Source organism: Ovis aries, chromosome 1, assembly GCF_016772045.2.
Source record: "Ovis aries strain OAR_USU_Benz2616 breed Rambouillet chromosome 1, ARS-UI_Ramb_v3.0, whole genome shotgun sequence".
Lineage (NCBI taxonomy): Eukaryota > Metazoa > Chordata > Mammalia > Artiodactyla > Bovidae > Ovis > Ovis aries.
In genome coordinates this window covers 178,589,860-178,617,510 of record NC_056054.1, presented here as the reverse complement: position 1 = coordinate 178,617,510, position 27,651 = coordinate 178,589,860, and the positions used below count along the sequence as shown (strand labels likewise).

Sequence of the window (27,651 nt, the reverse complement as noted above, 5' to 3'; positions counted from 1 at the left end):
TCCCCTGTCTCTCTCCCTCCCTCCCTCCCTTGCTCCGTAAGTCCATCTTTCTCTCTCTCTCTCTCTCTCCAAAACAGACAAACTGTGACGTTGTAAGAGCACCCAAATGAAGAAAGAGTGAGTGAACAGATGAACAGATTTAGGAAGTGTGACAAGTATGGGAGATGTATTAGAGTTAAGACAGAGTCAAAAAATAGGCAGTAATTTGCTGTATAATTAAAAGACAGATTTGGAGTGAGATTTCTTGGGCTTGAATTCTGTTTCCATCACTTAGTAGCTGTGTGATTGGGCATTTTATTTAGCCTCTCTGGCTCTAGTTTCCCCAACTGTAAAATGGGGATAATAGTGATTTTACTTCATAGGGTTGTTGAGATGGTTAAATGAGGCCATATTATAAAATGCTTAGAACAGGACCATGACTGTTTACTATGGACATGACCAGTGAGGTCTAGCATTTATATTTTAACAAAATGTAAGAATATAAGATATGATTATTAATTTCTCTGTTCTGGTTTTACTTGTTTATTTGATATCACATACAATTTATTTTCACATATTATTTCTAAATTTTTTTGTACAATCTATGAACTTATTTTGAAAAATAATAATTAACTCTTATCTATGTTTTGTCTAACTTTTAACGGAGAATTATGGAGGTATAGCATCAACTTTATGGTGGAAGTGAAATTTTCAAGGTAAATATTTGTGACATAGTCAAATGTAAAGAATAGAAACACATGTTTTGTTAGGCTCTTTTAAGTTACTCATCAGTAATGATTTAGTGATTATGCATGGAAGAAGATCCAGGACTTCAGATAGGTCTTCAGAGCAGGATCAGGGAAGATTGCAGAGAAGCGAATTAGAGAATAGGGAAAAAGGATGTGGCTAGGAGAACAGCCATTTTATGCGATCATACATTGAATTATAGTGTCTCTGTCACAGCCATGAGAGCGGGGAGGAAATAAAACAAGAAGTGGAGTGTTGTAGAGTTTGAATTATTTTAAATTCTTCACGTTGGGTATTGTTCTTTATACTCCATGAAATAGTTATATTAGCACTTGGTAGTGGTAGGACAGGGTAAACTGAGGGACTTGGGACTAAGTGTTTAGTAGCACATGTGGGTTTGTGTGTGCACCTGTATATACACATCCAAAGGGAAGGGCAAATCAGATATCTAAGCCACATATCTAAGCCAGAATGTTCACAGAGAGTAAAAATGACAAAGCAAGTAGATATGGGCCCATTTCTGCAAGGATGCACATCCCGAAAATTCAGCTAAGGAAGGAAGGGCAGGCAGGGACTTCAATTCTAGGCAGTCAAGACTCAAATCCAAGAGGCAAAAGAGTGGGCAATGGAGAACAGGTGTCAGAAGTAAAAGGCTATTAGAATCTGTGCAGTAAATATTCAAGATCCATGCAAAGCCATTATATAATGGAGAGGGGTACTAAGGGCAAGATGACAACATCTTCTTAACTGGTTTTAGTTGTTGGCTAAGCATGACTCTGACGTTGGAGACAAAGAGATATACACCTTCCTAGAAGAAGTTTACTTCAAAAGCATTTATAGGTAGATAAATCATTTTTTAAATAAATCAATAGTACAAATTCGGGGGCATTATGTCTTAAAGCAGCTTTAACTTGCCAAAGCTTACTAGGCCTTTTGTTTTGGCCACTGCAACAGTAACCAGCATGACATTGTTCTGTTTGTCTGTTGTGTGCTCTGATTCATAGTTAGTAGTATTAAAGAGGAGTTGGAAGACTGCTGGAGTAAAAGGTTTGAGTTTCTGGCTTGAGGGGTATGTTTTTCTTGAGCTTTCTATCTTTTGCTCTCCTTTTTGGGACCCCAGGGGCACACCTAATGAGAATCTGTGTCCTTTATATTTTTCAGAGATGTGCATATACTAGACAAGCACATATTTCTCTTATTCTATTGATTTTCATGGCATATCTTTAGTGCATGGTTGTGCTAACAAGCGGAGAAGGCAATGGCACCCCACTCCAGTACTCTTGCCTGGAAAATCCCATGGATGGAGGAACCTGGTGGGCTGCAGTCCATGGGGTCGCTAAGAGTCGGACACGACTGAGCGACTTCACTTTCACTTCTCACTTTCACGCATTGGAGAAGGAAATGGCAACCCACTCCAGTGTTCTTGCCTGGAGAATCCCAGGGACGGGGGAGCCTGGTGGGCTGCCGTCTGTGGGGTCGCACAGAGTCGGACACGACTGAAGCGACTTAGCAACAGCAGCAGCAGTGCTAAAAAGCTCTTGGTCTCTTTATTGCTTTGCATAAGAGGTCAAGGTGGGAGCTGGGGGGTTAGGGGAATGGGATTTTGGGATGGAAGGAATATAAGAGTGGGGAGAGAGGGTCTCATCCCTCCAAATCTATTCTGAGAATACTATGGCTTTTCACATTACTCACTCGACTCTCAAAACACTGATTGTATGTTGTGGTCAGATCTGAGACGAGTGCATCTTTAAAGCTGTTGCCTGAAATTTCAAACCCGAGGAGTTAAAGTGGAAAGAATGGAGGGCTGGCAAACATGAAATATGAGTTTTACTCCCCGCTGTGTCACCAAATCATTTTGGGGACTCAGGCAGATCATGTAACCCTTTTGTGTTCTGGTTTTGGCTGTGTCATCGAAAAGGCATTAAAATGAATGATCATCAAGAATTTTTGCTGACCCGAGAAAAGGCTTATGCCAATATAATATTAAATGGGAAAGGAAGGTAATAGACTCGATCAAGAAACTTGCCTAATATCATCCAGCCGAGATTCAATACAATACCTCTTCTAGTATTCCAAGTTTGCAAACACCTGATTTCACTGCCTTAATCAAACTGACTCACTGGAAGAAAAGCTTGAGAAGGGGCAGAGAGGGAAAAAAAAAAAAAAAAAAAAAATATATATATATATATATATATATATATATATATATATATATATAAAACAGTTTGGCAAGAGGCAAGATGGAACTGCTAGCTTTAAAAAAAATGCATGTTGTTTAATATTTTCCTGTTTGCAATGTTTTCTTCCCCTTCCTGGAGAGTTTTGCCTTGCAGTATTCGGACACGACTGAAGCAACTTAGCAGCACCCGCAGCAGCAGCAGCAGGGAACTCTTAGCAGAGAGAAGAGTTTTTTCCTCCTAAACGTAATCTAAATACATATGAATAGTAACATTAAGACAGTTTTCATTTGTATTTTTTTGGCAAATCTAAATTTTTAGATCTAAGTCTAAATCTAATTTAGTTCTGTGGCAACTAAAGATGAGTATTTATTTGTAGTTTGATTCATATGACACATTCTAGCTCTTCAAACATGAAAGTGAATGGAAATCAGTACCAAATTGTGATAGACAAAATAATGCTCCCCTACAAGATATCCCTCATAGCTTAGTTGCTAAAGAATCTGCCTACAATGCAGGAGACCTGGGCTCGATTCCTGAGTTGGGAAGATCCCCTGGAGAAGGAAATGGCAATCCACTCCAGTATTCTTGCCTGGAAAATCCTATGGACAGAGGAGCCTGGCAGGCTAGAGTCCATGGGGTCGCAAGAGTTGAACATGACTTAGCGACTTAACCGCCACCACCATACTAAACCACCACCACAAGATATCCATGTCCTAACCTCTGAAATTTGTAAATGTGTAGCCTTACACAGGAAATGGGACTTTGCAGATGTGGTTAAGTTAAGGATTATGAGATTGGGGAGGTGATCGTGGATTATCTGGAGGGTCCAATATAATCACAAATGTCTCTATAAAAGGGAGGCAGGAGAGTTACTATCAGAAAGATGTAACGAAGAACACTGGTGGGAATTATGCAGCCACGAGACTCAGAGTCTAAGTGGCCCCTAGGCAAAGAACAGATTCTATCAGGTGTCTAGAAAGAATGCAGCCTTGCCAATACCTAGATATTAGCTCTACGGAATCTATTTTGAACTTTAGACCTCTAGAACTGTAAGGTGATTAATTTGTGTTGTTTTAAGCCGCTCAGTTTGTGGTAACTTATTATAGTAGTAATAGGAAAGTAATACATTTATGATGCTTCAAGAGTTGTGTGTGACTCCCGAAATCACACAAGAATTTTCAAGCAAAAATCTTTTATTTCAAGCTTGGTTACTAAGACTGTACACCTCTTCAACCTGGAGATAACTTTTAAAAGTTACGATGACTGGGAAATTTACAGGGATGGGTCAAATATAGATAAATATCTTGTTTTACCTTTTAAACCAAGTTTAGACAAATCAGCTTGTGTTGGGCACATTCAGTGCCTTACTGTAGAGTTTATCTGTGTATAGCAGAAGTGAGAGGAGGACCAATGAGCTGAAAGATTAACTCAATCAATCCGCTTCCTCTGTCTTTGCTTCAGTGCTTCATACAGGAAATCTATTGCTGTGTCAAGTTCCAGAGAAGTTTCTTCTGTTCCAAGTTACTAATCTGGCTGAAACACACAGAGTTGAAGGAAGGGGCTAGGAGGAAAGGAGTGCTGTGCTGCTAATGGGCTAAGAAGACCCAGTACGGAAGAGTCAATCAGACAGAGCCTCACCATGTCCACAGCTCCTTTTACACCTGTGTGGATGTACAGCGCTGAGTGAAGGGCAGAAAATAAGGAAACAGAAATGCCCCGCACTTGGATAACTTCTGATCTTCAGCTACGACTAATTTTGACTCTCTTCTTAGTTGCAGGTGAGTTTGAATTTTCTTTGGGAGGGTGACAGGAGAATGACAGGTGAGAAACCTGGTCACAGCTTTTCCTGAGCTTTCTTTGCCTTTCTTATGGGGGCAGAGCACAGCAAATACAGTCAGAGTTATGGGAGAGGGGAGACTTTCCTCCTAGATTTACTTCACTTTATTATTCTTATTTTCCCCTTTGTCTTGCTTATTTTATTTTTTATCCTACTACACTACACGTATATCTATACTTTACCCCACTGCCTACTTCCTCATCCCCCCCCCCATTTGTAGGGTGAGGCAGAATAAATTACTTTCTAGTAGCAATCCAAGTCATCTGATGAAAGCGGAATTATTTTCGTCTCTTCTTAAACAACTTAAATAATAATCCCAATCTATTTATGTCTGTACTGTTAACAGCATAAATGAGGAAAGTTTATTGTTCTCTTGTCACTTTCGATGACCAGGCACTTTTAAAAATATAACATGTTCAGAAGTTTGGTGTTGTGTCTGTATTTATTTTAATATGTGTGGGCTGTCAGAGACTCTTTCTGGCTTAGAAGACACACTCTTCAACATCTAGGTTCCTGCAAGAGTTGTGGAGATATTGGGGCTGTTGTGGGGGTGTCCTGGTTTCACTACAGAGGGTTGGTAGGAGTTGATGTAGGAGGGAGTTTTCAGGTTTCACTTTTAGTTGATGGGAGCAGTTGCAAGGAAACATTTGGTTTTAAATTTCATAGTTTAGTAATTCAAAGAAAAAAATTATTTTTTCTCATATAAATGATTTTAAAATACTACCCGTCTTCCAGGAAAACATCTGCTTTTCCTCATGTAGGTGAGCACACGTAAAGTAACTATGCTGTATCACTGAGCTTTTCTGTGCAGTGCTTTCACATAAATTTTCTCCTTTGATCTGCACAGCAACCCAGCGAAGTAGGCACAGAAGACATTTTTCCACCTTACAAAGAAACTGAGGTATAGAGAGTTGAAATTTGTCCAAGTTTATACCACTGGTATACCTAGTACTAATATACATTTGTAAGCAACACTAAACATCTGAATAGGCAGTTTTCCTCAATACTTAGTCTTTATGCTTCTCGCTAACAAGCACCATTAAGTCAACGCTTAGTTATAAACTGAATGGAGTATTTACTCATTTAAAAAAAAATCAAATGATCTGAATCTTTCAGTAGTTGAGATCTTGTTGTAGAAAGTTTTTATAGAAACCTGTACAGGACCCAGTTTGGCAGGAAATGTCAGCTAGACAATGAGATATTTATGTTAAGCTGCAACGTGACTTTGGGGTAAAAGAAAAAAATCAAGATTAAAACATAATCAATAATTTTGAATTTGATGGTTTAAAGGTTTGGATTTTAAAACTATTTCTAACCGCAGCTAGGATATACTACCAATATCAAATCCCTGAAATTTGTGCTTCTATAATTATAATGTTATCAGAATATTTAAGAGAAAGATATGGAAAAGCAAATTATATTTTGTGCATGATAAATTCACCATGAAATAATTCAGAATAATGATATGCAAAGCCCTTGGGGCATGAGTATTTATTACTAATACTGCTTTGTTATTAATACAGCTAAACAGAAATATCTCACTTTATTAGTTAAGACAAACTCACAAAGAAGAATGAGAGATAACTTCACTGTAAAACATGCCATTAAAAAATTATTTACTTTTTTGTTTACTTATTTGCTTGTAAATTAAAGTAATGTAGCAGTTGATAGATAAGATTTACTAAGAAAGTGTCTGAGAGGGAAAAATAAAAACAATGCTAATGATCCATTGCAGAGAAAAGCTCTCTAGTCCTATATCTAGTCTCCTTCCCTCAAACTCCCTTTACTCCATGCCACATCTTTCTTTTTATTTTATACTATTGTCTTCTAGATTTTTTTCTTGTGTTCAAATTATATTTTGATGTCCCCGTCAAAATGACTCTTTTCTTTTATAAAAGTCGCTAATATTTAGATTATGAGTTACTGGAAGAAATCCTCTTTTTTTTTTTCTTCTTTGGGCTAATTTTAACCATTTATTATTATCTTCCAGTAGGGGGCAGGCAGTCACAAGAGGAGATAAAAATCAAGGGAGGGTTGAGTGGCAGCTTTGGCAGGTTTGCAAAAGATAGAAAAAGAGATTAAAGGCAATGTGAAAAAGAAGGTGTTTGTCCTCATTGATTTCAGTCTTGTCTTCCTTTTCTAATTTGTAATAGCTATGAATTAACACATTATAGTAATTTTTAGGTGTGGTATCCTCTAAACATCCATGCTTAAGCAATTAATAAATGGTCAATACCAAAATCAGATTGGTTGTATTCTTTGCAGCCAAAGATGGAAAAGCTCTGTACAGTCAGCAAAAACAAGACCTGGAGCTGACTATGGCTCAGAACATCAGCTCCTTATTGCAAAATTCAGGCTTAAATTGAAGACAGTAGGGAAAAACACTAGGTCATTCAGGTATGACATAAATCAAATCCCTTATGATTATACAGTGGAGGTGATGAATAGATTCAAGGGATTATGTCTGGTGGACAGTGCCTGAAGAACTATGGACAGAGGTTCCTAACATTGTACAGTAGTCAGTGACTGAAACCATTCTAAAGAAAAAAGAAATGCAAAAAAGGCAAAGTGGTTGTCTGAGGAGGCTTTACAAATAGCTGAGAAAAAAAGAGAAATGAAAAGCAAGGGAGAAAGGAAAGAAACACCCAACTGAATGCAGAGTTCCAGAGAATATCAAGGAGAGATAAGAAGACCTTCTTATGTGAACAATGCAAAGAAACAGAGGAAAACAATAGAATGGGAAAGACTAGAGATCTCTTCAAAAAAATGGGAGACATCAAGGGATCATTTCATGCAATGATGGGCACAATGAAGGACAGAAACAGTAAGGACCTAACAGAAACAGAAGAGATTAAAAAGAGGTGGCAAGAATACACACAAAAAAGAACTGCACAAAAAGGTCTTAATGACCCAGATAACCATGATGGTGTGGTCACTCACCTAGACCCAGACATCCTGAGTGTGCAGAAGTCAAGTGGCCTTAGGAAGAATTACTATGAACAAAGATAGTGGAGGTGATAGAATTCCATTTGAGCTATTTCAAATCCTAAAAGATGATGCTGTTAAAGTGCTGCTCTCAATATGTCAGCAAATTTGGAAAACTCAGCAGTGGCTACAGGAAAAGGTCAGTTTTCATTTCAATCCCAAAGAAAGGCAGTGCCAAAGAATGTTCAAACTACCATGCAGTTGAGCTCATTTTGCATGTTAATAAGGTTATGCTCAAAATCCTGCAAGCTAGGCTTTGGTAGTACATGACCTGAGAACTTCCAGATGGACAAGTTGGGTTTAGAAAAGGCAGAGGAAACAAAGATCAAATTGCCAATATTTGTTGGACCATAGAGAAAGCAAGGGAATTCCAGAAAAACATCTGCTTCATTGACTATGCTAAAGCCTTTAACTGTGTGGATCACAACAAACTGGAAAATTCTTAAAGAGATGGGAATTTCAGACTACCTTACCTGCCTCCTGAGAAACCTGGATACTTTGGCCACCTGATGCAAAGAGCTGACTCATTAGAAAAGACCCTGAGGCTGTGAAAAATTGAAGGCAGAAGGAGAGGCTGATAGAGCAGGTGAGATGGTTGGCATCATCGATTCAATGGACATGAGTTTGGGCAAACTCTGGGATACAGTGAAGGAGGGGAAGCCTGGCATGCTGCAGTCCATGGGGTCGCAAAGAGTTGGACATGACTGAGTGACTGAACAACATCAACAAATCCTTTTGGCATCTGCGGATTTTGGTGTCTGCAGAATCTCTTATTTTGCCCCTCATACTGATAATGTGTGTCTTCTCTTTGTTTGTCAATCTGGTTAGAGGTTATTGATTGCATATATAATGTGTATGTATGTGTGTGTGTGTGAGAGAGAGAGAGAGAGAGAATAGGGCCTAAAAATTATTTGCCACCTACATGAGCGAGATCAAGCTAAAATGAAACACATGGAGAACATTTTAAATCAGTCAATCTTGAAATTATGTTGGAGTTACTGAAGGCTTTCTGGAGGAGAAGGGCCTTGAATGATAGGTTTGGATAGATGGGGAAAGAAAGATAGGAATTGGGAGGAGCAGGTGTGCAGCATGATTCAAGGCAGGTGATTCAGGGATAGAAGGAACTGTAGCTTGATGTAACAGAGATTGTTATATGATCTCAGGAAATAAGGCTGCATTTCAGGCATCCTTAATCAGTAAACAAAAGGAACTTGGAAACTGTAACTTTTGGAGGAAATAATATAATAAAATAATATTTTGGAAAAAATGTGGCAGCAGTATCTCATTGAGTAGGAGTGGCACTTGGTAAAGCTTTATTTTGAAGCAGGGGCAAGGTTTCTTACCCTTGAGCTTCCATTTTAGGAAGGTCCATGGTATCACGGAGAGTCATTGGTGGCTAAGAAAGGAAGTTTCTTTGCAGAGGAAAATAAATTCAATCTAGAGATGGCAAACACACAGGATGAAAATCTCTATTGGTACTTGGAAGTACAGCACAATCCAGGCTTCGTGAATTATTCATGGTGGAGGATCCCACAAAAAAGTACCCATTGAGATAAAAATAACAGAATAAGCTCTAGAGATTTTTGGATTTGGGTCCTAGGAATTATAATTATTTCTTCTTTATAACAGAGAATAAGATCTGAGAAGATGTGGGGAAAGAGACACTCTGTAGTATAGATGGAATGTTTCACTTTAAAAAAGAGGAAAGAATCTCTTCTGAAATTGCAGACTAAGATGAGAAGTTATATGTAGAGATGCTAATAGGTTGAGGATAGAAATAAGGAAATGGGAACAAATCAGAGAATTCCACAGTAGATAAATTCCCTTCCAACAAAGTCATGAGTATTTCAGTTAATGGTGCTAGTTAATAAAATAACTTGGTTGTCATTTGGTTTTCTGCTGTATCTGAAAAATCAATCTGTACAGTGATTAAGATGCAGTAACCATGGATATACTTTTGCCTCTTCCCCTTGTTGTCATCAATACAGATTTGAAAATTCCTAAATAGAATTAGGGAGCAGATCTGTGGTTACAAAATGACTTGGTACTCTGTGATGCTAATTGCTCCTAAGAATCAAACCATTGCTTTTTTTAAAAAATAGTTATAAACTTTAAAAGTTGGGTTTTGAGCAGAGAAAGTTTATTAGTGAGGACTCTTGGAAGCAGCAGCTGGAAAATAGTGCAAGGCATCAGAGGGAGAAGTCCAGCAATCCCAACCACGACACCCTCATCTGACTACATGTGAATTTCTGGAGTTAGACTGGCTCCAGAGGAGCTCTGCATTGAATCAGAATGTCTTATGGGCCTTATTCCTCCAAATCAGTCAACAGATATGGACTGCTCTGGGGAAAGTCTGACTTTGCTTGGGACAACTGAGATGATTTCTGAAGGTGTGGGAACTGAAGGCCGTCTGCTGACCGTGCTCCTAACAGCAGGAGCAAAAAGTCATTCCTAGAATAGGATTCTGGGTACACATACTATCTCCACCATAGGTGCTGTTTCAAATCTGCTTCATTCCTTCCTGAATTTCTGAGTTTCTCTGTGGTGCTATTTCCCTTCAACCTAAATAACATCTATTATCCTCACTAGTAGTGTAGTCCTGCTGGCGAGGAGTTCTCTTAGTCTCCTTTTATCTGAATATGCTTCATTCTTGCATATTTACTCTTGCATATTTTTGTTGGATATAGAATTCTGGTTGACTTTTTTTTTCTTTCACCACTTTAAAAATGTTGTTTTACCATTTCTGATGAAAAGTTGGCAGACGCTCAAAACACTGTTCCTCTTACTGTAATGTGTCATGTTTTTTTCCTGGCCACTTTCAAGATTTTTTCTTTATTGTCAGTCTGCACCACTTATAATGTGTCTATATATGGTTATTTTTATATTTATCCTGCTTGAGGATTACTGAAATTGTTGAATCTATAAATTTATGCTTCTTGGTAAATTCAGGGAAATTTTTAATCACTATTTTCTCCAAATATTTACCTACCAGCTTTCTATGTTAGAAGTTCTGCTACTTCATTGAAGGCCTTTGTGGCTAATATAGGTTTGTTTTTTTTTCTTCCAGTTATTTTTTTTTCCCTCTCTGCTCTTTAGATTGGATAATTTCTATTGATATATTTTTAAGTTGGCTAACAATTTCTTCTCTCATTTCCATTCTTCTGTTAAGGTCATCTTATATTTTTCTATTTTATAGTTTCCATTTATTTTGTAACTTGTTTCTTTTCTTTCTGTTGAGGTTTTTCTGTTTCTTCATTCATTGTGAGCCTATTTTCTTTCATACACTGAGAATAGCTTAATCTCTACTTTATGGTACTTGTCTGATAATTGCAATATCTGGGTCAATTTGAGGTTGATCTCCCTGTAATGTTTTTTTGTTTTCCTTCTAAAAATGGGTCACAATTTCCTGGTTCTCTGCATAGTGGATATATTTATTTATATTGTGACTATTACATCTTAGAGACTATATTCTGTTACATTACTTTGTTGATTTTTTTTTTTCAGAAAACATTTAACTTGGTGGAACTCAAACTAAAAACTCTCTTTTGGACAATATTTTAAATCTCAGTGCTTTTACCTTTAGTTGGTTGGTTGAAGTGTGCCCTGCTATGTGGGGTTTGGGATTAGCCAGAGCTGTGCATACAGTTTATATAAGGAATTTGAAGTCTTGCTTTCTGCCTCCCTCAATTTCAAGAGCCTAAGGTTGCCCGAAATCTATCTTTTTGTTCTTCAGAAAACTGTTGTTTTTTTTTTTTTCTCTCTTAGAATTTTAGCTGTCCAGTGTTCTGCCAACTGCAGCATTTCCTGGGACTAGAAGTGGTAAATATGGAGACCTTTCCTTCTTTCAAGGATTGATACCCCTCAAGAATCTTGCTTTTTCTACTTTCCAGTGGCTTCAGATAGCTTTTATATTTTGTCAGAATTTGAGGTTGTTATTGTGTTGAAGCTTATAGGGCCATAAACCAACTGGAACTTTCTTCATCTGTCTTTTTAATATCATTGTGATTTTTAAAATATCATTGTGTTTTTATGAACTGATATTGATTTGGTTGGCTGTATTGTCTTAGATGTTGAAATTGAATGTTCAGTTCAGTCCAGTTCAGTTGCTCAGTTGTGTCTGGCTCTTTGTGACCCCATGTATTGCAGCATGCCAGGCTTCCCTGTCTATCTTCAACTCTCAGAGTTTAATCAGACCCATGTGCATCGAGTCGGTAATGCCATCCAACCATCTCATCCTCAGTCGTCCCCTTCTCCTTCTGCCCCCAATCCCTCCCAGCATCAGGGTCTTTTCCAGTGAGTCAGTTCTTCGCATGAGGTGGCCTTTTTGCTTTCTAAATTTCATCCATGCATTGACTATTTTGTTACCTTTCATTTTTCTCAAAAAAAAATCTCACTCCCCTTCCCCCCATTTTCTAGATTCTTATGAATCTCTGTATTCAATTTGAAGATCTATAATGAGATATAATTTAAATCACTAGCTATGTCATCTTTAAGAACTTACTTGCTGCCCTCCCCCCTGCCTTAAACCATAATTTCCTTATTTGTGGAATAAAAGGGATGCCTGACAGTATTAAGAAGTATTGAACTTTCAGGCAGGAAGGATTTTAGAAACCTTCAAATTAAATTCTTTCACTTTATACATGAGCAAATAAAGCCCAGAAATGTTTAAGGACATTACTCAGCTTTTTAGTGCATGAGCTGAGCTTGGAACTCCTCCATAGCAACAAAAAATAAAGCGGAAAACAGATGTGGCAAGTATATGTGGGAAAATCCATGATTTTTTGATGTGATATACTTGAAATAACAGCAAGCATTTGAGTGGTGAGAAACAGTGGCATAAGGACTGAGCTTCTTGTTTAGGAAAAATAAGTCAAGGCTCACAACACCGACTAGCTTTTTCTGTCAATTAATAAGTAAGGAGGTGTCTGCCATGTGTCAGACACAATGTTCTGTTGCAGATACATAGATCTTGCTCTCACAGAGCTTAGAATCTGTTAGGAAAGGTAGATGTTAAATTAATCATCACAAATAATTTCATAAAATGAAATGAGTAAAGAGACATATAGGGTGACATGGCAATGTGTAATTGGTAAGCTTGATCTGTTCTGCAGGTCAGGAAAAACTGCTCTTTGGAAGTGAGGTTTAAAATGAAGAAGAGCAGAAAACAGCCAGGCAAGGAAAGTTAAGGGGATGAATATTCCAGAAAGTCAAATAGCTTGTATGAAGGCCGAGGGAGCTAAACTGTGACTGAAGTGATAAAACAAGGAGAAATCAACTGTGCCAAGGCCCAAGTCAAGTTCTGGAGGTGGGGAGGATGGTGAAAGAGGAGCAGGTGAGACCTGGGGAAATACCGTTACAAAGGTGCCTGAGGATACAGCAGGCTTGTGGAGAAGGAGACAGATAGGGAGAAGCATACGGTGGTGATAGAGGTGAAGGAAGGAAGGGATTTTAGTTGTTGTTCAGTTGCTCAGTTGTGTCTGACTCTTCGTGACCCCGTGGACTGCAGCACACTAGGCTTCCCTGTCCTCCACCATCTCCCAGAGTTTGCTCAAACTTATGTACATTGAGTTGGTGATGCCATCCGACCATTTTGTCTTCTGTCGTCCCCTTCTCCTCCTGCCTTCGATCTTTCCCAGCATCAGGGTCTTTTCTAATGAGTTAGCTCTTCATATCAGGTGGCCAAAGTATTGGAGCTTCAGCATTAGTCCTTCCAATGAATATTCAGGATTGCTTTCCTTTATGACTGACTGGTTTGATCTCAAAAGTCTTCTCCAACACCACAGTTCAAAAGCATCAATTCTTTGGTGCTAAGCCTTCTTTATGGTCCATCTCTCACATCCATACATGACTACGGGAAAAACCATAGCCTTGACTATACAGACATTTGTTGGCAAAGTAATGTCTCTGCTCTTTAATATGCTGTCTAGGTTTGTCACAGCTTTTCTTCCAAAGAGCAAACGTCTTTTGATTTCATGGCTGCAGGAGAGGAAAATGGTTAATAGCATCAAAATATGCCAAGCAGTCCAGGAGCATAAGCACTGAAGAAAGGCCTAAAGGTTGACTGTAAAGGGCCTGGCAACCTTCAAAACTGTGGCCCGAATGGAAGGACATAGGAGCCACAAGATTGCTAACCTAGAGAAGGGTGTGGGTGGATAGGAAATGGAGGCTGTGGGCTCACACCACTAATTCTAGAAGTTTGGCAGCAAAGAAAAGAGACAGGATCACAGCTAAAAGGAGAAAGCAGAATCTGATTTTTTTTTCTGTCAACAGAGGGGAGCCTCAGTGTATTCAAAGTGTTTTCTCACGTAAAGTTTTAAGTTGCTTAGTGATTTCTTTTCCTTGTTCTTGACATTTTATTACTTTGCCATGGAATACTATGCCATCTTTCCTGTGGTTTATGAATCTGTCTGCAGTGCAGGACATGCAGTTTCGATCCCTGGGTTGGGAAGATCTCCTGGAGGAGGAAAGGCAACCCACTCCAGTATTCTTGTCTGGAAAATCCCATGGACAGAGGAGCTTGGTAGGTTATAGTCCATGGGGTCGAAAAGAGTGGAACATGGCTGAGTACACATGAGCTGTCTGTTACATAATTTGAGAATATCTGGTCTTATGATTTATTTTTGTGATATTGACACTTTTGGAAGAAAAAATGTTCACGTAGTAAGTAGTGAGTGGTAGACTCAAAATAATTAAATCTAGTTGTTTTCATTCTCCAAAAAAAAAAAAAAATCATTGTATCTGCCCTTTACTGACTCTCTCTTAGACGTTACTCAGAGGTTGTTCTGAGCCAATAATTTGAAGTTAGTTTCCAGACAGAGTCACCCACAGGGCCTAAAATAGTAAAGGTGCAGTGATGCTGTCTGAAGCCTACTTAAACGCAACTTTCAGGGCATCTGGACGTTCACAAATCTTTGCAGGTGATTCTGATGGGAGCCATGATTAAGAACACCATTTCAGGTCTTTCTTCATCACCTAAACTATCCCCGTTGTCCCAGCTCTACTGGATGCTCACCTTCAGATTTACCCACCATCCACCGTGGAATTTAACTTCCCCAAATGTTAAGGTTTCTGAGAGCCAACCCCTTGCCTTATTCATTCTACTATTCCTAAAGCTCTGCACAGCTACCTGACGCTGAGTAGGTATTCTCAGAAAGTGTTTGTAAACCTGCGTGTTTGTGTCTGCTCAGTTTCCCAGTCGGGTCTGACTCTTTGTTCTGCCATGGACTGTAGCCCACCAGGCTCCTCTGTCCATGGGATTTCCCAGGCAAGAATACTAGAGCGGGTTGCCATTTCCTCCACCAGGGGATCTTCCTGACCCAGGAATCAAACCTGCATCTCTCGTGTCTCCTGCATTGGCAGGTGGATTCTTTACCACTGCACCACTCGGGAGGCCCAGGCATACTCAGAAAATGTTCGTCAGCCTGAACTTCTTCAAAATGTCTCTGGTATCTGCAACCACTCTTGCCCTTTATGCTTCTCTCTGAGGAACCAAGTGTCAGTCTCTTCAAAAGCAAACCTTCATTTTGCACTTGTCTCATCTCCTCCCACAACCTCTAGGATCCTGCATGCCAGTTAGCCTCCTTCATTCTTGTGACTGCTAGTGCTCCCTCTGTCTACAAATATGCTGTACGACTCAAATACCCACTCAGCCCTTCTAGTTTCAGACTTTGCCCCATCTCTCCCTTTCAGGTTTGACATGAAAGGATAGAGTTACTGTCTCGTTCTCTGATACTTTCAGGATAAAAATTCTTGAAAGAGCAAGTCTACAGTTGTTGACAGTTGCTTCTGCTTGGGCCCTTGCCATTGTTCTCCATTCCCTCTGTACTAACACTACTCTCTTACTGCTCTTAATGGTCTCTGTGAATTTCGTTAGCAAATCACAATGTCTCTTACTTCTTACTTTAACATTTTTCATCTATGAGTTGGCCTTGATTATTTGTGTCTTGAAAACTTCTCTTTCCCTGGCTTCAAGACCTTGCATTTACCTTCTACTTTTCTTCATTGTTTCTGCTAACTTTACTTCCTTTATTAGATCCCTAATTTTAAATGTTTCAAGACTCTCATTTTGGCCTTGTCTTTAATTTCCACATCAAATACAGTGATGTGGCAGTCCATGGGCTGGATCTGGCTTAGAGACACTTTTGACTGGCTCATGTAATATTTTTAAAATTTTGAATTAGCTGCCAATATTTTTAAATTGGGAGATTTTACCCAAACCCCCTGAGATGGTACCTAGGGTTGCTGGGAGGATTGAGTTAAATGAGATATACTTAATACTTAATACTATGTCTGAATTTGACAAACATTCAAAAAATTATATCATAATTATAATTTTACAGTTTCCAAAGCTCTTTCATTGATATTACTTCATAACTTATTTAATTGGCCCCTACAGACCAACTTTCTGTTTTTTTCTAAGAATTAAAAACTATACCAGCATTAATATCCTAGAATATAAGGCATATATTGGAGATATTGTGGGTTTGGTTCCAGACCACCACAATAAAGTGAGTATCACAATAAACTGAGACACACAAATTTTTGGTTTCCCAGTGCATGTAAAAGTTCTGTCTAAAGAAAACAGTTATGTCTCCACTATACTGTGACTTCCCTGCTGGCTTGTCAGTAAAGAATCTACCGGTAATGCAGGAGACATAAGCATTGTGGGTTTGATCCCTGGGTTAGAAAGATCTCCTGAAGAAGGGAATGGTACCCTACTCCAACATTCTTGCCTGGGAAATCCCACGGACAGAGGATCCTGGCAGGCTACAGTCCATAGAGGTCACAGAAGAGTTGGACACAACTGAGAGGCTAAATAACAACACTATACTGTAGTGTGTAACTGTACAATAGCATTATGTATAAAAAACAATGTCTACACCTTAATTAAAAAATACTTTACTACTAAAAAATGTTAACCATCATCTCACAACACAGGGTTGCCATAAACTTGCAATTTGTAAAAAACATAGTAAAGTGAAGCGCAATAAAATGTGGTATGCCTGTATCTTTGTGTATCTGATATGTGTATATGTTCACTATCTGTTCACCAAAAACACTGACCCTTGTGATCACCAATACACATTTGTACAACATCTACCATAAGTAGGGAACAAATTTGTTTTCATTACCTAGTTTTGGACTGTGTGATGGTAATTGCCTGAAAAAAAGTTAGCCCAACAATATGACTTTTATTAATACCGTGTCCTACTAAAATGATGCAGACTTTGTGACTATTGCCACATATACAAAAATTAGTCCCAGCAATATGGTTTTTATTAGCACTGTTTCCTATCCATATTTTTTCCCAAGTGTCTAGTTAGTTCCCCCAGTATCATTTACCAATGATATAATCATTCTTCCCCTTATGAATTTGAATGCCTATTCCTATCAGATATTAAATTCCCATAAATGTAGATAGAGCAACTGTTTCAGAGAGTAATCTGTGCAGTATTACAGAGGTAATAAATGGAAATTTATTTATTTTAACATTAGCCAAAAGGCTAGTTGACTTTGTTACTCTAATTGTGGTGCTTTTCTCTATTTTTGTCTCTGCTAAAACTTTGGGTTTCTACTCAATGTTTTGTTTACTGAACAGTTAATTAGGTGTTGTGTGCTACTAAGTTAATGTATTTTAAAATGTAAATAACGTTCATAAATTAAGTATAAGAAAACAAAATAGATGTATTGTGTTACCAGGATTAGTTTTTGACATTGTTATTCGATCTTCCCAAAAGATCGAATTGTTATTCCATCTTCCCAAGCCAGAGATGGAACCCAGGTCTCCCATGTTGCAGGCAGATTCTTTACCAGCTGAGCCACAAAGGAAGCCCAAATCTCTTATTTTACATTTCAGTTTCTTTCCTTTTTGGAAGCAAGGATCATGATAATTGAAATATAAAGCTATGAGACACATAAAGGAGATAGTTTTCATTTTAAAAGACATTTCATTTTATAGTCCCCAAATGGCAAGCCTTTGTTTTTCTTTTCTGTTCTCCTTCCATAGGAAAATACACTTGTCTTAGGAAAAAGATCCTGAAATCAGTATGGAAGATTAGATTAATAGCAAAAGCTGAAACTTTTTTTTTTTAGCTCCAGTCTTTCACTGGATCCAATTCCCTCCAGATACACATTCTCTGCATGTAACAGTACTTCTATTTGGACCGTTCTGTTTCTCATTCTCTTTCTTATTATCAGTGTCTTGTTCATTGGGTCTTGTATCAATTACTTCTTGCTGCATAATAAACTACCCGCAGACAAATACTTATTCTCTCACAGTGACCCAAGAATGAGTGATAGAGAAACCATGAGGGTAAGCCATAGTCTTTTTATAACTTAATCTTGGCAGTGACATTCTATCATTTCTGCTGTATCGTATTTGTTAGAAGTGAGTTACTAAATCCAGCCCACATGCAAGAGGAGGGGATTTTATAAAGACACAACTGCCAAGAAAGTAGGGACCATCTTAGAGGCTGCCTATCACCTCAGTACTAGCATAAGTTACTCAAGGTACATTTTATATACTTTTCACTTATTGCTATTACAGTTTCATATGCTTGATTATTTGGTTACTGTGTATTATTCCTATTAGATTGAAAGCTCCATGATACAGGCATTTATTAAGGCCTAGCTATTGTAACTGAATAAATAAATATTATTAATGCAGCTTCCAGCTTCCCTCCACCAGTCTGAAAGCTCTAATACATGTGATAGGTGATCACTCAGATACCGTCTCAGTGAAAACTACTAGCAAAAGACTGATCATCATCTTAGGAGGCATAAAAAAAAGCTCATTTCCTTTACTTCCAATATTTCTCATAAAATTACTGCATTACTCTTCTTGTAGCTTTAGTAGAGAAAAAAAATCACATGAGTCTGTTATTCCAACCGTTGTTTTGTTTAGTCTCTAAGGCGTATCTGACTCTTGTGACTCCATGGACTGTAGACTGCCAGGCTCTTCTGTCTATGGAATTCTCCAGGCAAGAATACTGGAGAGGGTTGCCATTTCCTACTCCAGGAGAACTTCCCAACCCAGAGACGAAACCCACATCTCTTGTGCCTCCTGCACTGCAGGCAGACTCTTTACCATTGAGCCACTTGGAAAGCCCATTCCGACCATTACTGTTTGCCATTTAGAAAATAACAAAATCCGGGGGAAAACTGGCTACGCTTTCAATTATTCCTATAGAGTGGTAGTACTTTTAAATTATATATCAGAAATAAAATTATACATTATTGTAAAACTTCTCCCAAAGTTACAAAGTTTATGGATTTTCTGGCTGACTATCATGGATTTCCACTAGTTCCCAATGTGAAAATTATTGCATTAGAAAAAGAAATATAATTAGACTATTTGGGTGACGATTCATCTTATTTTCAGAACCTCTAAAAAAAAGGAGACAATTCAAGGTCTCTTCTTGTTTGAATCCATTCATAACTCTAAAAACTGTTGGGAAATAATACTTGTATGTCTAACCAATATCCACAACATACAGTTTTATAAAACACAGTACAAACATACTAACTAAAATGTTAAGGTTGATATTTTAAGCTTTCTGAAGCCAGAGAGTTATGATAAAGCTTTCTGTACTATATTGACTTTACCATACTGGTGATTAGAAAAGGCTATGTGCTCAGTATAGCTGAATAAGGTTGTTCTGACAGTGTGATTTTGATTTCCGGGCCTTTGTGTGATTAAGATCTTGGTCTCAGAGTTGCATTTATTTAAAATGAAGCTTGAATCTTTAGGAGAAACGTAGTTTCCTTTTTACTGGCTTTAAAACCTCAGTTTGTAATGCTCTTCAGATACCTTTCACTAGCTATTCCTTACTTATTAAGAATGACAGTGTGCATTTTGCAGAGGGGAGAACTAGAGTATATAAATTTAATTATTTTAAGTAATTTGGGAAAGAAGCAGAGTGAAGTAAAACTCAAATCTCTCATATTTTCCACATTGCTTTATTCAAAATGATCCAGTTCTATATTTGTTATGATAATTTGCCGAGTTTTGAAGTCAGAAGCTTGAAACACCAAATGAAAAATGCAATAATTCTATTATTTGGTCCTCCCTGTGTAAATATCAGAATATTCGCACAGATTTAAGTGTATTGACATATGTTGAATATATTTAAATGTATTCTATGTTCCTCTTTTTAAAAAGTATTTTGATAGTAAGTTCATTAAATGTTAAACAACAACAAAGATGACAAGTAAAGATGTAAATACCACAATAAACCATAAAAATGACTGTTAATTAGGTCAGTACTAGCATAGAAGTCTCAAGTTCTGGAGAGAAATATTAAAAAAAATGTAAAAGTAAAGTTCTTCTACATTATTTTCTTTTATAGCTATATGGTCATTTTGTTAGAGCATAGCCAAATATTTTAGGCTATAGTTTTGCTTCAATTTTAGGATTCTTTCAGCTTAAATTCATTTGCTCAGGCTCCTTACTGCTTGTTTGTTTTCTCCCAAAACCTTACAAATGAATGAAAGAGCAGAAAATCTTTAATTTTTGTTTCTCATCTGCATATATTAGAAATAATAATTTAAGCCAGTATATCAACTAATTATGGCATAATATATGTTCTACTTTGGTTAATAAACAGTTACTAAATCAGGGATTTTACTAGGAATTGTGAAATATTAGAAATGCCTATTTCTAACTTTTTTAGTCAGTACAGCCCAGCAAAGCACAGGGTTTTGCATAGATAAAATCTATTAAATCACACAAGAAAACCATGTGCAGTTTCTGAGAGCCTTTTTCACTTGCTGGAGGAAGGCTTTGGAGTATGTGTTTGCATAGTCATGCCTATACAGTGTCTACTGTGTGGGTGGTATATACTTGCTCAGGCATATGACAATGATGATTTGGGAAAGGAAACTCAAAGCGAGTGCTCAAAGTGACTAAGAGGTTTCATTAGTAGTCAAATCACAAAACAATCTTACTTCTACTGGTGATTTTGACTTAGATGGAAAAGGTTTTTTTAAACATTATTTCCATTGCCAAGGGGTTTTCATTTGTATTTTCTCTTATGTTTATTTGTGTAGATGCATGTTCTAATATTACGTGTGTTAAAACCTGATGTTTCAGACATTTTTTTAAATTAAAATGAGGGATAATTTATATATAATTAACTGGGCACATGTAAAAGTTACAATTTGGTGAGGTTTGACAGTAGTATATTTCTGTAATTACTATCACAAACAAGATAAAAAACATTTCCACCATTCCCAAAATATTCCTTCCTGTATACTAGTAGCCCTCCCTTGTCTTTACACCCATCATCTGTGGGCAACAAATGATCTGCCATTTGTCACCATAGATTAGTTAGCATTTTATATTAGTTTACTCTTTTTGTGGTGTCTAATATGTACTCTTTTGTGTCTACCTTATTTCACTCAAAGGAATGACTTTTGAGATTCATCAATTCGTGTGTGTTCCTTTTCACTGCTGAATAGTATTCCATTATACAGATAACTTAGCTATCTGCCGATTGGCATTTGGGTTATTTCTAGCTTTTGGTTATTGTGAATAAATCTTCTATGAACATTCATGCACAAGTCTTTGTGTGGACATATATTTTTATTTCTCTTCGGTAAATACTTAGGATTGAAATGGTAAGGTTATGTGGGCATGTGTTTGACTTTTGGAAAAAACTACCATACATTTTCTAGTGCAGTTATACTTTTTTATATTCCCACTAATAATGTGTGAAAGTTTCAGTTGTTGTACACTTGTGCCAACATATATTATCAGTCTTTTTAACTTTAGCCATAATAATAGGTGCATAATCATCATCTCACTGTGATTTAAATCTGCATTTCCTCTGTAATTACTAATATTAAACATCTTTTTTGTGTATTTATTGGTAATCTGAATATCTTTTTTTTTTGGTAAAGTGTCTGTTCAAGTCACTTGCCTGTTCTTTTTAATTGCTTTTTAAAATAATTGAATTATAAAAGTTCTTCACATACTATTGTTGTTTTAGCTGTGCTGTGGCTTGTAGGATATTAGTTCCCTGACCAGAAATGAATCTGAACTTCTCTAGTCAAAGTGCTGAGTTCTAACCATTGGACCAGCAGGAAACTCCTGAAGAACCAGCTTTTAATTTTGTTAATTTTTGCATTACTTGTTTTCTGTTTTGTTGATTTCTGCTCTTCCTTTTATTATTTTCATCTTTATATTTTGTTTTGAACTTTTTAAGGTGGATTTTAGGTAATTCCTGCTTTGTTATTAGTATTTAAAGCTATTATTTTTTCTGTAAGCATTGCTTTAGTGTAGCTGTATATCACAAAATTTGACACTATATATAGTTTTATCTGTCCTACTTCTTTTATGTAACAATATGCCCTGGAGATCACTCCATATCTAGTTTATAAAGATATTCCTCATTCATTTTAAGGGTTTCATTGTACTTCATTTTGGGGATGTTCTATAACTTAGAAAACTAGTTCCCTATGATTTGGATTATTTCTAGAAGTCTTGCTATTACAGTGTAGTAATGACCTGTCTTCTGTATATATATTAATATATTTCAACTGTTGCCTGTATAGCTTTGGGATAGTTTCTGGGAAGTGATATGACTGGGTCAAAAGGAAAATGCTTATGTAACTGCTATTGTCAAATTTTCCATTACTGAAGTGGTAACATTTTACATTCCCACCAGCAGTATATTGACATGCCTATTTCTCTACTGTTTTGCAGAGAATATTCTCCAATTTTTTGGTTTTGACGATCTTATAAATGAGAAATAGCATTTCTGAGTAGTTTTATTTTTTATTTCTTTTACCATAAATGATGTTGAGCTTCTTTCTAAATGACTAGGAGACATGTATACTTCTTTTTCTGTGAACTGTCCATAACTATAGGGTTGTGTTGACCTTAATTTTTAAACCAGTTTGAGCCAGCTGCATGCCAGCGAACTGTGCAAACCACTCTTTTAAGCACTGAGGATGAAGAATGAAAACCCTAGATGAAAATCCATTTCCCTCCTGGAGTTTACAATCTAGTGAGGGAGTGGTGTGTTTGGCCCATGAATTTTGGCAAATGTCTCAAATCTTCTTCCTTAGCTTGGCTATTCCTATTCAGATCCAGAATCATAATGCTTGTGCCCATGTGCCTTTATAATAGTCCTGATTCTGTGGACTTGCTGTTGATGTGCTCTTTTAGACTTTTGTCTCTCGTTGTTTCTACAGAAACATGGCTGGGACTTGCTTCTCCAGCTCTCTTAATTTGGTTAATTTTGGGCTTCCCAGGTGAGGCTAGTGGTAAAGAACCCTCCTGCCAATACAGGAGACTGTAGCCCACCAGGCTTCTCTGTCCATGGGATCCTCCAGGCAAGAATACTGGAGTGCGTAGCCATTCCCTTCTCCAGGCAATCTTCCCAACCCAGGGATCAAACCCAGGTCTCCCACATTGCAGGCGGATTCTTTACCATCTGAGCCACCAGCTAAACCCAAGCTGGGTTACTGTGGCCAAATTGCTGTATCAAGGTGAGTCTAAATTTTTTTATCTGTAAAATGAGGATGATATCACCTGTCAACATGGAGAGACTGAAATAAATAACATGCAAATTAGCAAAAATCTATTCCTAATATAAGTGTTCAAAACTTATTTTAAAACGATTTTTTTTTTGAGTTTTGCAGTTGATTTATTGAAACCTCATACATACATTGCTTGGATGTAGAATTCTAAAACCATGTTTTTCCAAAAAAAAAAAAAACCAAAACGTTTTTATCCCATATCATGGAATAATGAATATACCAATGGAATACATGAGTCACTCAATTTGCTTCTCAACGTGTTAAACAGAGAATTATTTGCTCATTTGGTAAACATTACCTCATCTGCTTCTTCCCCTTCTTCATCATAATCATCATCATCATCTTCAATAGCTTCTCCAGTAAAGTATAACACTGATCTTGGGATTATACGCTCACGTAAAAAGTGACCAATTTCAAAGTCTGCAGCGAGGATAGCTTCAGAATCATCATCCAGATCTCCACTCTCAGGAACTTCAGGAGGGGCAAAAAAATTAAAGAAAAAGTCATTAGAAACTGTTTTGGTCACAGTACGAACTGTCCCACGTCCCTTGTGTTTCTGCTTCTTCTTAATCGTTTTCAAAGTGACATTCTTCCCTTTTTTCCAATCTATCTGGCACCCTGTACAACCCATAATTTCTGGTCCATCAAAAGAAAAGGGATCAGAATCATCTGGTTCTGATCTCATCCTATATGTCTTTGTCAACACTTCATTTGTGAAATATTCATTGGGTTCAAAGTGAAATTCTAAGACAAAACTCATAGGTTGACTAGCATCTGAGAACTCCACTTTAATATCTTTCAAGTGCTTCAGAATAGGCTCATCATGTTCCTGAACCATATCACTGAGCAAGTCGACATTCTTAAAAAGGGTCAGCCAAAACTCAGCAATTCCCTTGGGATCTTCTTTTTCTTCATCCTTTTTCTCATCTTCAATCTTGGCCTTTTCTTTCAGCTCCTCCGAAATTTCATCTTCCTCATCTGGTTTCCATTCACATTCTTCTTCTGTAGGTTCATAAATGGCATTAATGATCTCAAATCGCTTATCAAACAGAGGCTGATAAAGAACAGCATACTTTCTTTCAAGATCATGAACTTCCTCATAGAATTTGGCTTCTATCTGTGCACATTTAACTTGAAGGTTTTTGAGAGCATTCACTCGTCTTTTAACTACCCTAGGCAAGCTTTCAATGTATCCTGTTGGTGTTTCTACCAGACCATCAAGTCTTTCTTGAAGGGCTGCAAGAATCTGAGGATTTTGCATCATCTGAACAGTCAGCTGACGCGCTTTGATTTTTGTTTCTTCACCAGTTTCTACTTCTTCAACATCATCCAAATCTTGATCAAGTTCAGACTGTTCTTTGTTGTCGATGTCTGCCATGTTGTACAAATGCCAAGTATTTTCTAAAATGACAAATTTCGTTTTCCAGCTCAGCTCTCCGGTGGCTAGCGCGGGGAGCCGAGCGGCCCGCGCTGCGCAGGCAGTGACTCAGGGCGGCGGCGGGAGGAGTAGGAGGCGGCGCCGCGAGCAGATGGCGCTAAAAAAGCTAAAACAATGTTCTATTAAAGTAAATAGTAGTTAAAAGGGAGTGGGTAGTATATTCAAAATTTCTCCAAAAAACTCACTGTGCATTGAATTTTATCCTAAAATGTTTCTCTTTGTTGTTCAGATACTGTAGATGCACTAGAAGTGTATTATTTCTTTGTAAATACTTTGAGTTTTATGCCTTCCACAATTAGAGCCTACCACAGTTAGAGCCTGCCAGTATCCAGCCTCAGTTCTAATCCTATATCCAGTTTTTCTCATATAATGGCAATACCCAACCATGTGTAGTTCTTCGAAACCTCCAAATGGCTTCATGCCTTCTAAATGCCATTCTTTGTGTGCAATTTTCTTCTTTTTATTTTCCTAGAAAACTCCTCATCTAAGATCCAGCTCAAATATCATTTATTGTAGCAAGTCTTCCTAATCCTTTACCCTTGCTGTTTTAGAGTTAAAAACATCTTTTAAACTTCTGGACATTATGTATATATTTATCATCAAACTAAAACTTTATGTTATCATTGCTTATACAGTTAATTTCTTGCCTGGACCTCAGGCTCATAGAGAGAAAAGGGTATTGTTCATTATGATATTTCTGTGCTTAGCGAGTACTTTGCCGGGAGTTGCTACTCAAAAAATGCTTACTAACAATTTTCATTTGGAGCTTGCCTTGTAAAATTTGAACTTAATAGACACTTGTCTATGTGATGTGATTTCAACAGTGTTTAGGATACCCCTTTGTTGCTATGGCTCAGCTGGTAAAGAATCCTCCTGCAATGTGGGTGGGAGATTTGAACCCTGGGCTGGGAAGATCCTCTGAGAAGGGAAAGGCTACCCATTCCAGTATTCTGGCCTGGTGAATTCCATGGACTGTATAGTCCATGGGGTTGCAAAGAGTTGGACACAACTGAGCGACTTTCACTTGTTGTTCTATATCAGCATCCAGTCAACACATCAGTACTAAACTCCTTCCTCACTGGTGCCTGAAATGTCTGTAACATAGTAAAACACCTTTCCACAACTGGAGATAGACTAAGTGCATTTAAGTCTAGAAGAAGAAATACTTTGACTTGAATATAAGACAGGAGGGTGGTGAGTGGTCCTATGGGCCTAAAATAGGGGTATGCCAAATAGGAAGGAAGATCAAGTGAAAAGTTCATACCAGGATAAATTTTTCTGAGATGTTTGCTTTCCTGTCATAATTCATGTTTTTATTGGCAACTGCAATCCCAAAATGGCCCATAGAATGTGAAAAAAAATGTGATTTTTCTCCAGGAGTGAGAAATGCTAATGTATATTTCTTTCTTTACCCCACATGTCTTTTCAGAATGCTTAAGTGCAGAAATGGAAGGTCCTAAAACATCAAACAACTCAACGCAGCAGATGGACAATGGCAATCACAGTTCAGGTAATGCTCATCTTTTAATAATAATTCTAAGAAAAGTGCTTGATGTTTTTACAGTTTTTACACTTTGAGATCTTAAATTGCCTTAAGTTATTTATAGATTATTTTATCTAAAATTGTCAAAATGAAATACTGCTTATGTTTTAAAATGTTGGTAAATTTTTCATTCTGAAATTATTTTCAGTGCTTATTTAGTACTTATTTCAAGACTGTGATCATGAAGTAAATCAAGGGCACAGCACCAATTTTTTTCATTCTATTTTTAAATCATAGTTTTACTAGGTTTACTCTAGAGAACTTAAAAATATTGGCCTTAGCAGATGTTACTAATTTACTTTCTGTGTGCCCTTGCCCAGCTCTACTGTCTCCCAAATTTTTGTTTCTCATTATAGTTAACTTTTTCTTTATATTTTAAAATATTATTTTTGTAACACATTTTACATTGAGCACTTCATGGAAAAATAATTCTAGTGCTTTTAAAATGTATTCTTGGACTCAATAAATATCCTTTTTAATTATACTTATTTACTATTTAGAAAAATTAGATTTCAGGTCAACTGCAGACTCAAATAAGTAAAATGACTATATAAATTATTAATCTGAGGGGTGGGAATAGTGCTTGAGTTTAGTGAGTTAAATGGTGCCTCCACCTCAAGATCTGTCCACCAGGAACCTACAAATGTGGGTACATTTGGACAAAGCGTCTTTGAAAATGTATTTAAGCTAAAGCTTTCAGATGAGATCATCCTGGATTAACGTGGGCCCTATGTCCAATGACATAGAAAAGAAAAGGAGAAGACACAAGGGAAAATACAATGTAAAGATGGAGGCAGAGGTTGAAATGATACACCTACAAACTAAGGAACACATAGGATTTCTGGTAGCCACTCAAACCTGGAAGAAACAAAGAAAGGATTCTTTACTAGAGACTTTGGAAGGAATATGGTTGTGCTAACACTTTGGTATATTTCTGACTTCCAGAAATGTGAGAGAATAAATATCTGTTGTTTTAAGGGATCGAGTTTGTAGATACATATTAAGACAGTTCTAGGAAACTAATATAATGAATAACTAAATTACTTTTCTACTGTAAATATGTCTTTAAACACAGTCCACATATGATTCAGTCTATATACAGATCTTCCATCACTTATGATGGCATTATGCCTCAATAAATTCATCCTAAGTTGAAATATCATAAGTCAAAATACACCTACCCTACCTAACAGGAGGAAAAGAGGGCGACAGAGGATAAGATAGTTGGATGGCATCACCCACTCAATGGACATGAATTTGAGCAAACTCCGGGAGATAGTGAAGGACAAGGAAGCCTGGCATGCTGCAATCCATAGGACTGCAAAGAACTGAACATGACTTAGCGACTGAACAACAACAATAACCTAACATCAAAGCTTAGCTGAGCCTTCTTTAAACA

The 27,651-nt window shown here is 37.3% G+C and overlaps 2 protein-coding genes across 3 annotated transcripts in view; one reads left to right on the top strand and one right to left on the bottom strand.

Moving 5' to 3' along the window:
- Positions 1–4,365: 4,365 nt before the first annotated feature.
- Positions 4,366–27,651, top strand: part of LOC101122319 (cell surface glycoprotein CD200 receptor 1) — a 41,986-nt gene continuing 18,700 nt past the window's right edge. The window contains exons 1-2 of one of the 2 annotated variants that reach the window (XM_004002922.5): positions 4,366–4,684; positions 26,139–26,219. In XM_004002922.5, the coding sequence (XP_004002971.2) occupies positions 4,618–4,684; positions 26,139–26,219 (148 nt within the window). In that variant the 5' untranslated portion in view covers positions 4,366–4,617. Of the gene's footprint in view, positions 4,685–11,493; positions 11,548–26,138; positions 26,220–27,651 lie in introns of those variants that run through there. The other variant, XM_060417677.1, reaches the window with a different exon arrangement.
- LOC105616896 (nucleosome assembly protein 1-like 1) lies at positions 23,440–24,816 on the bottom strand. Its single transcript, XM_012190529.5, has one exon. It carries the CDS (start codon positions 24,647–24,649, stop codon positions 23,552–23,554), a length of 1,098 nt encoding a protein of 365 aa, XP_012045919.2. The 5' UTR covers positions 24,650–24,816; the 3' UTR covers positions 23,440–23,551.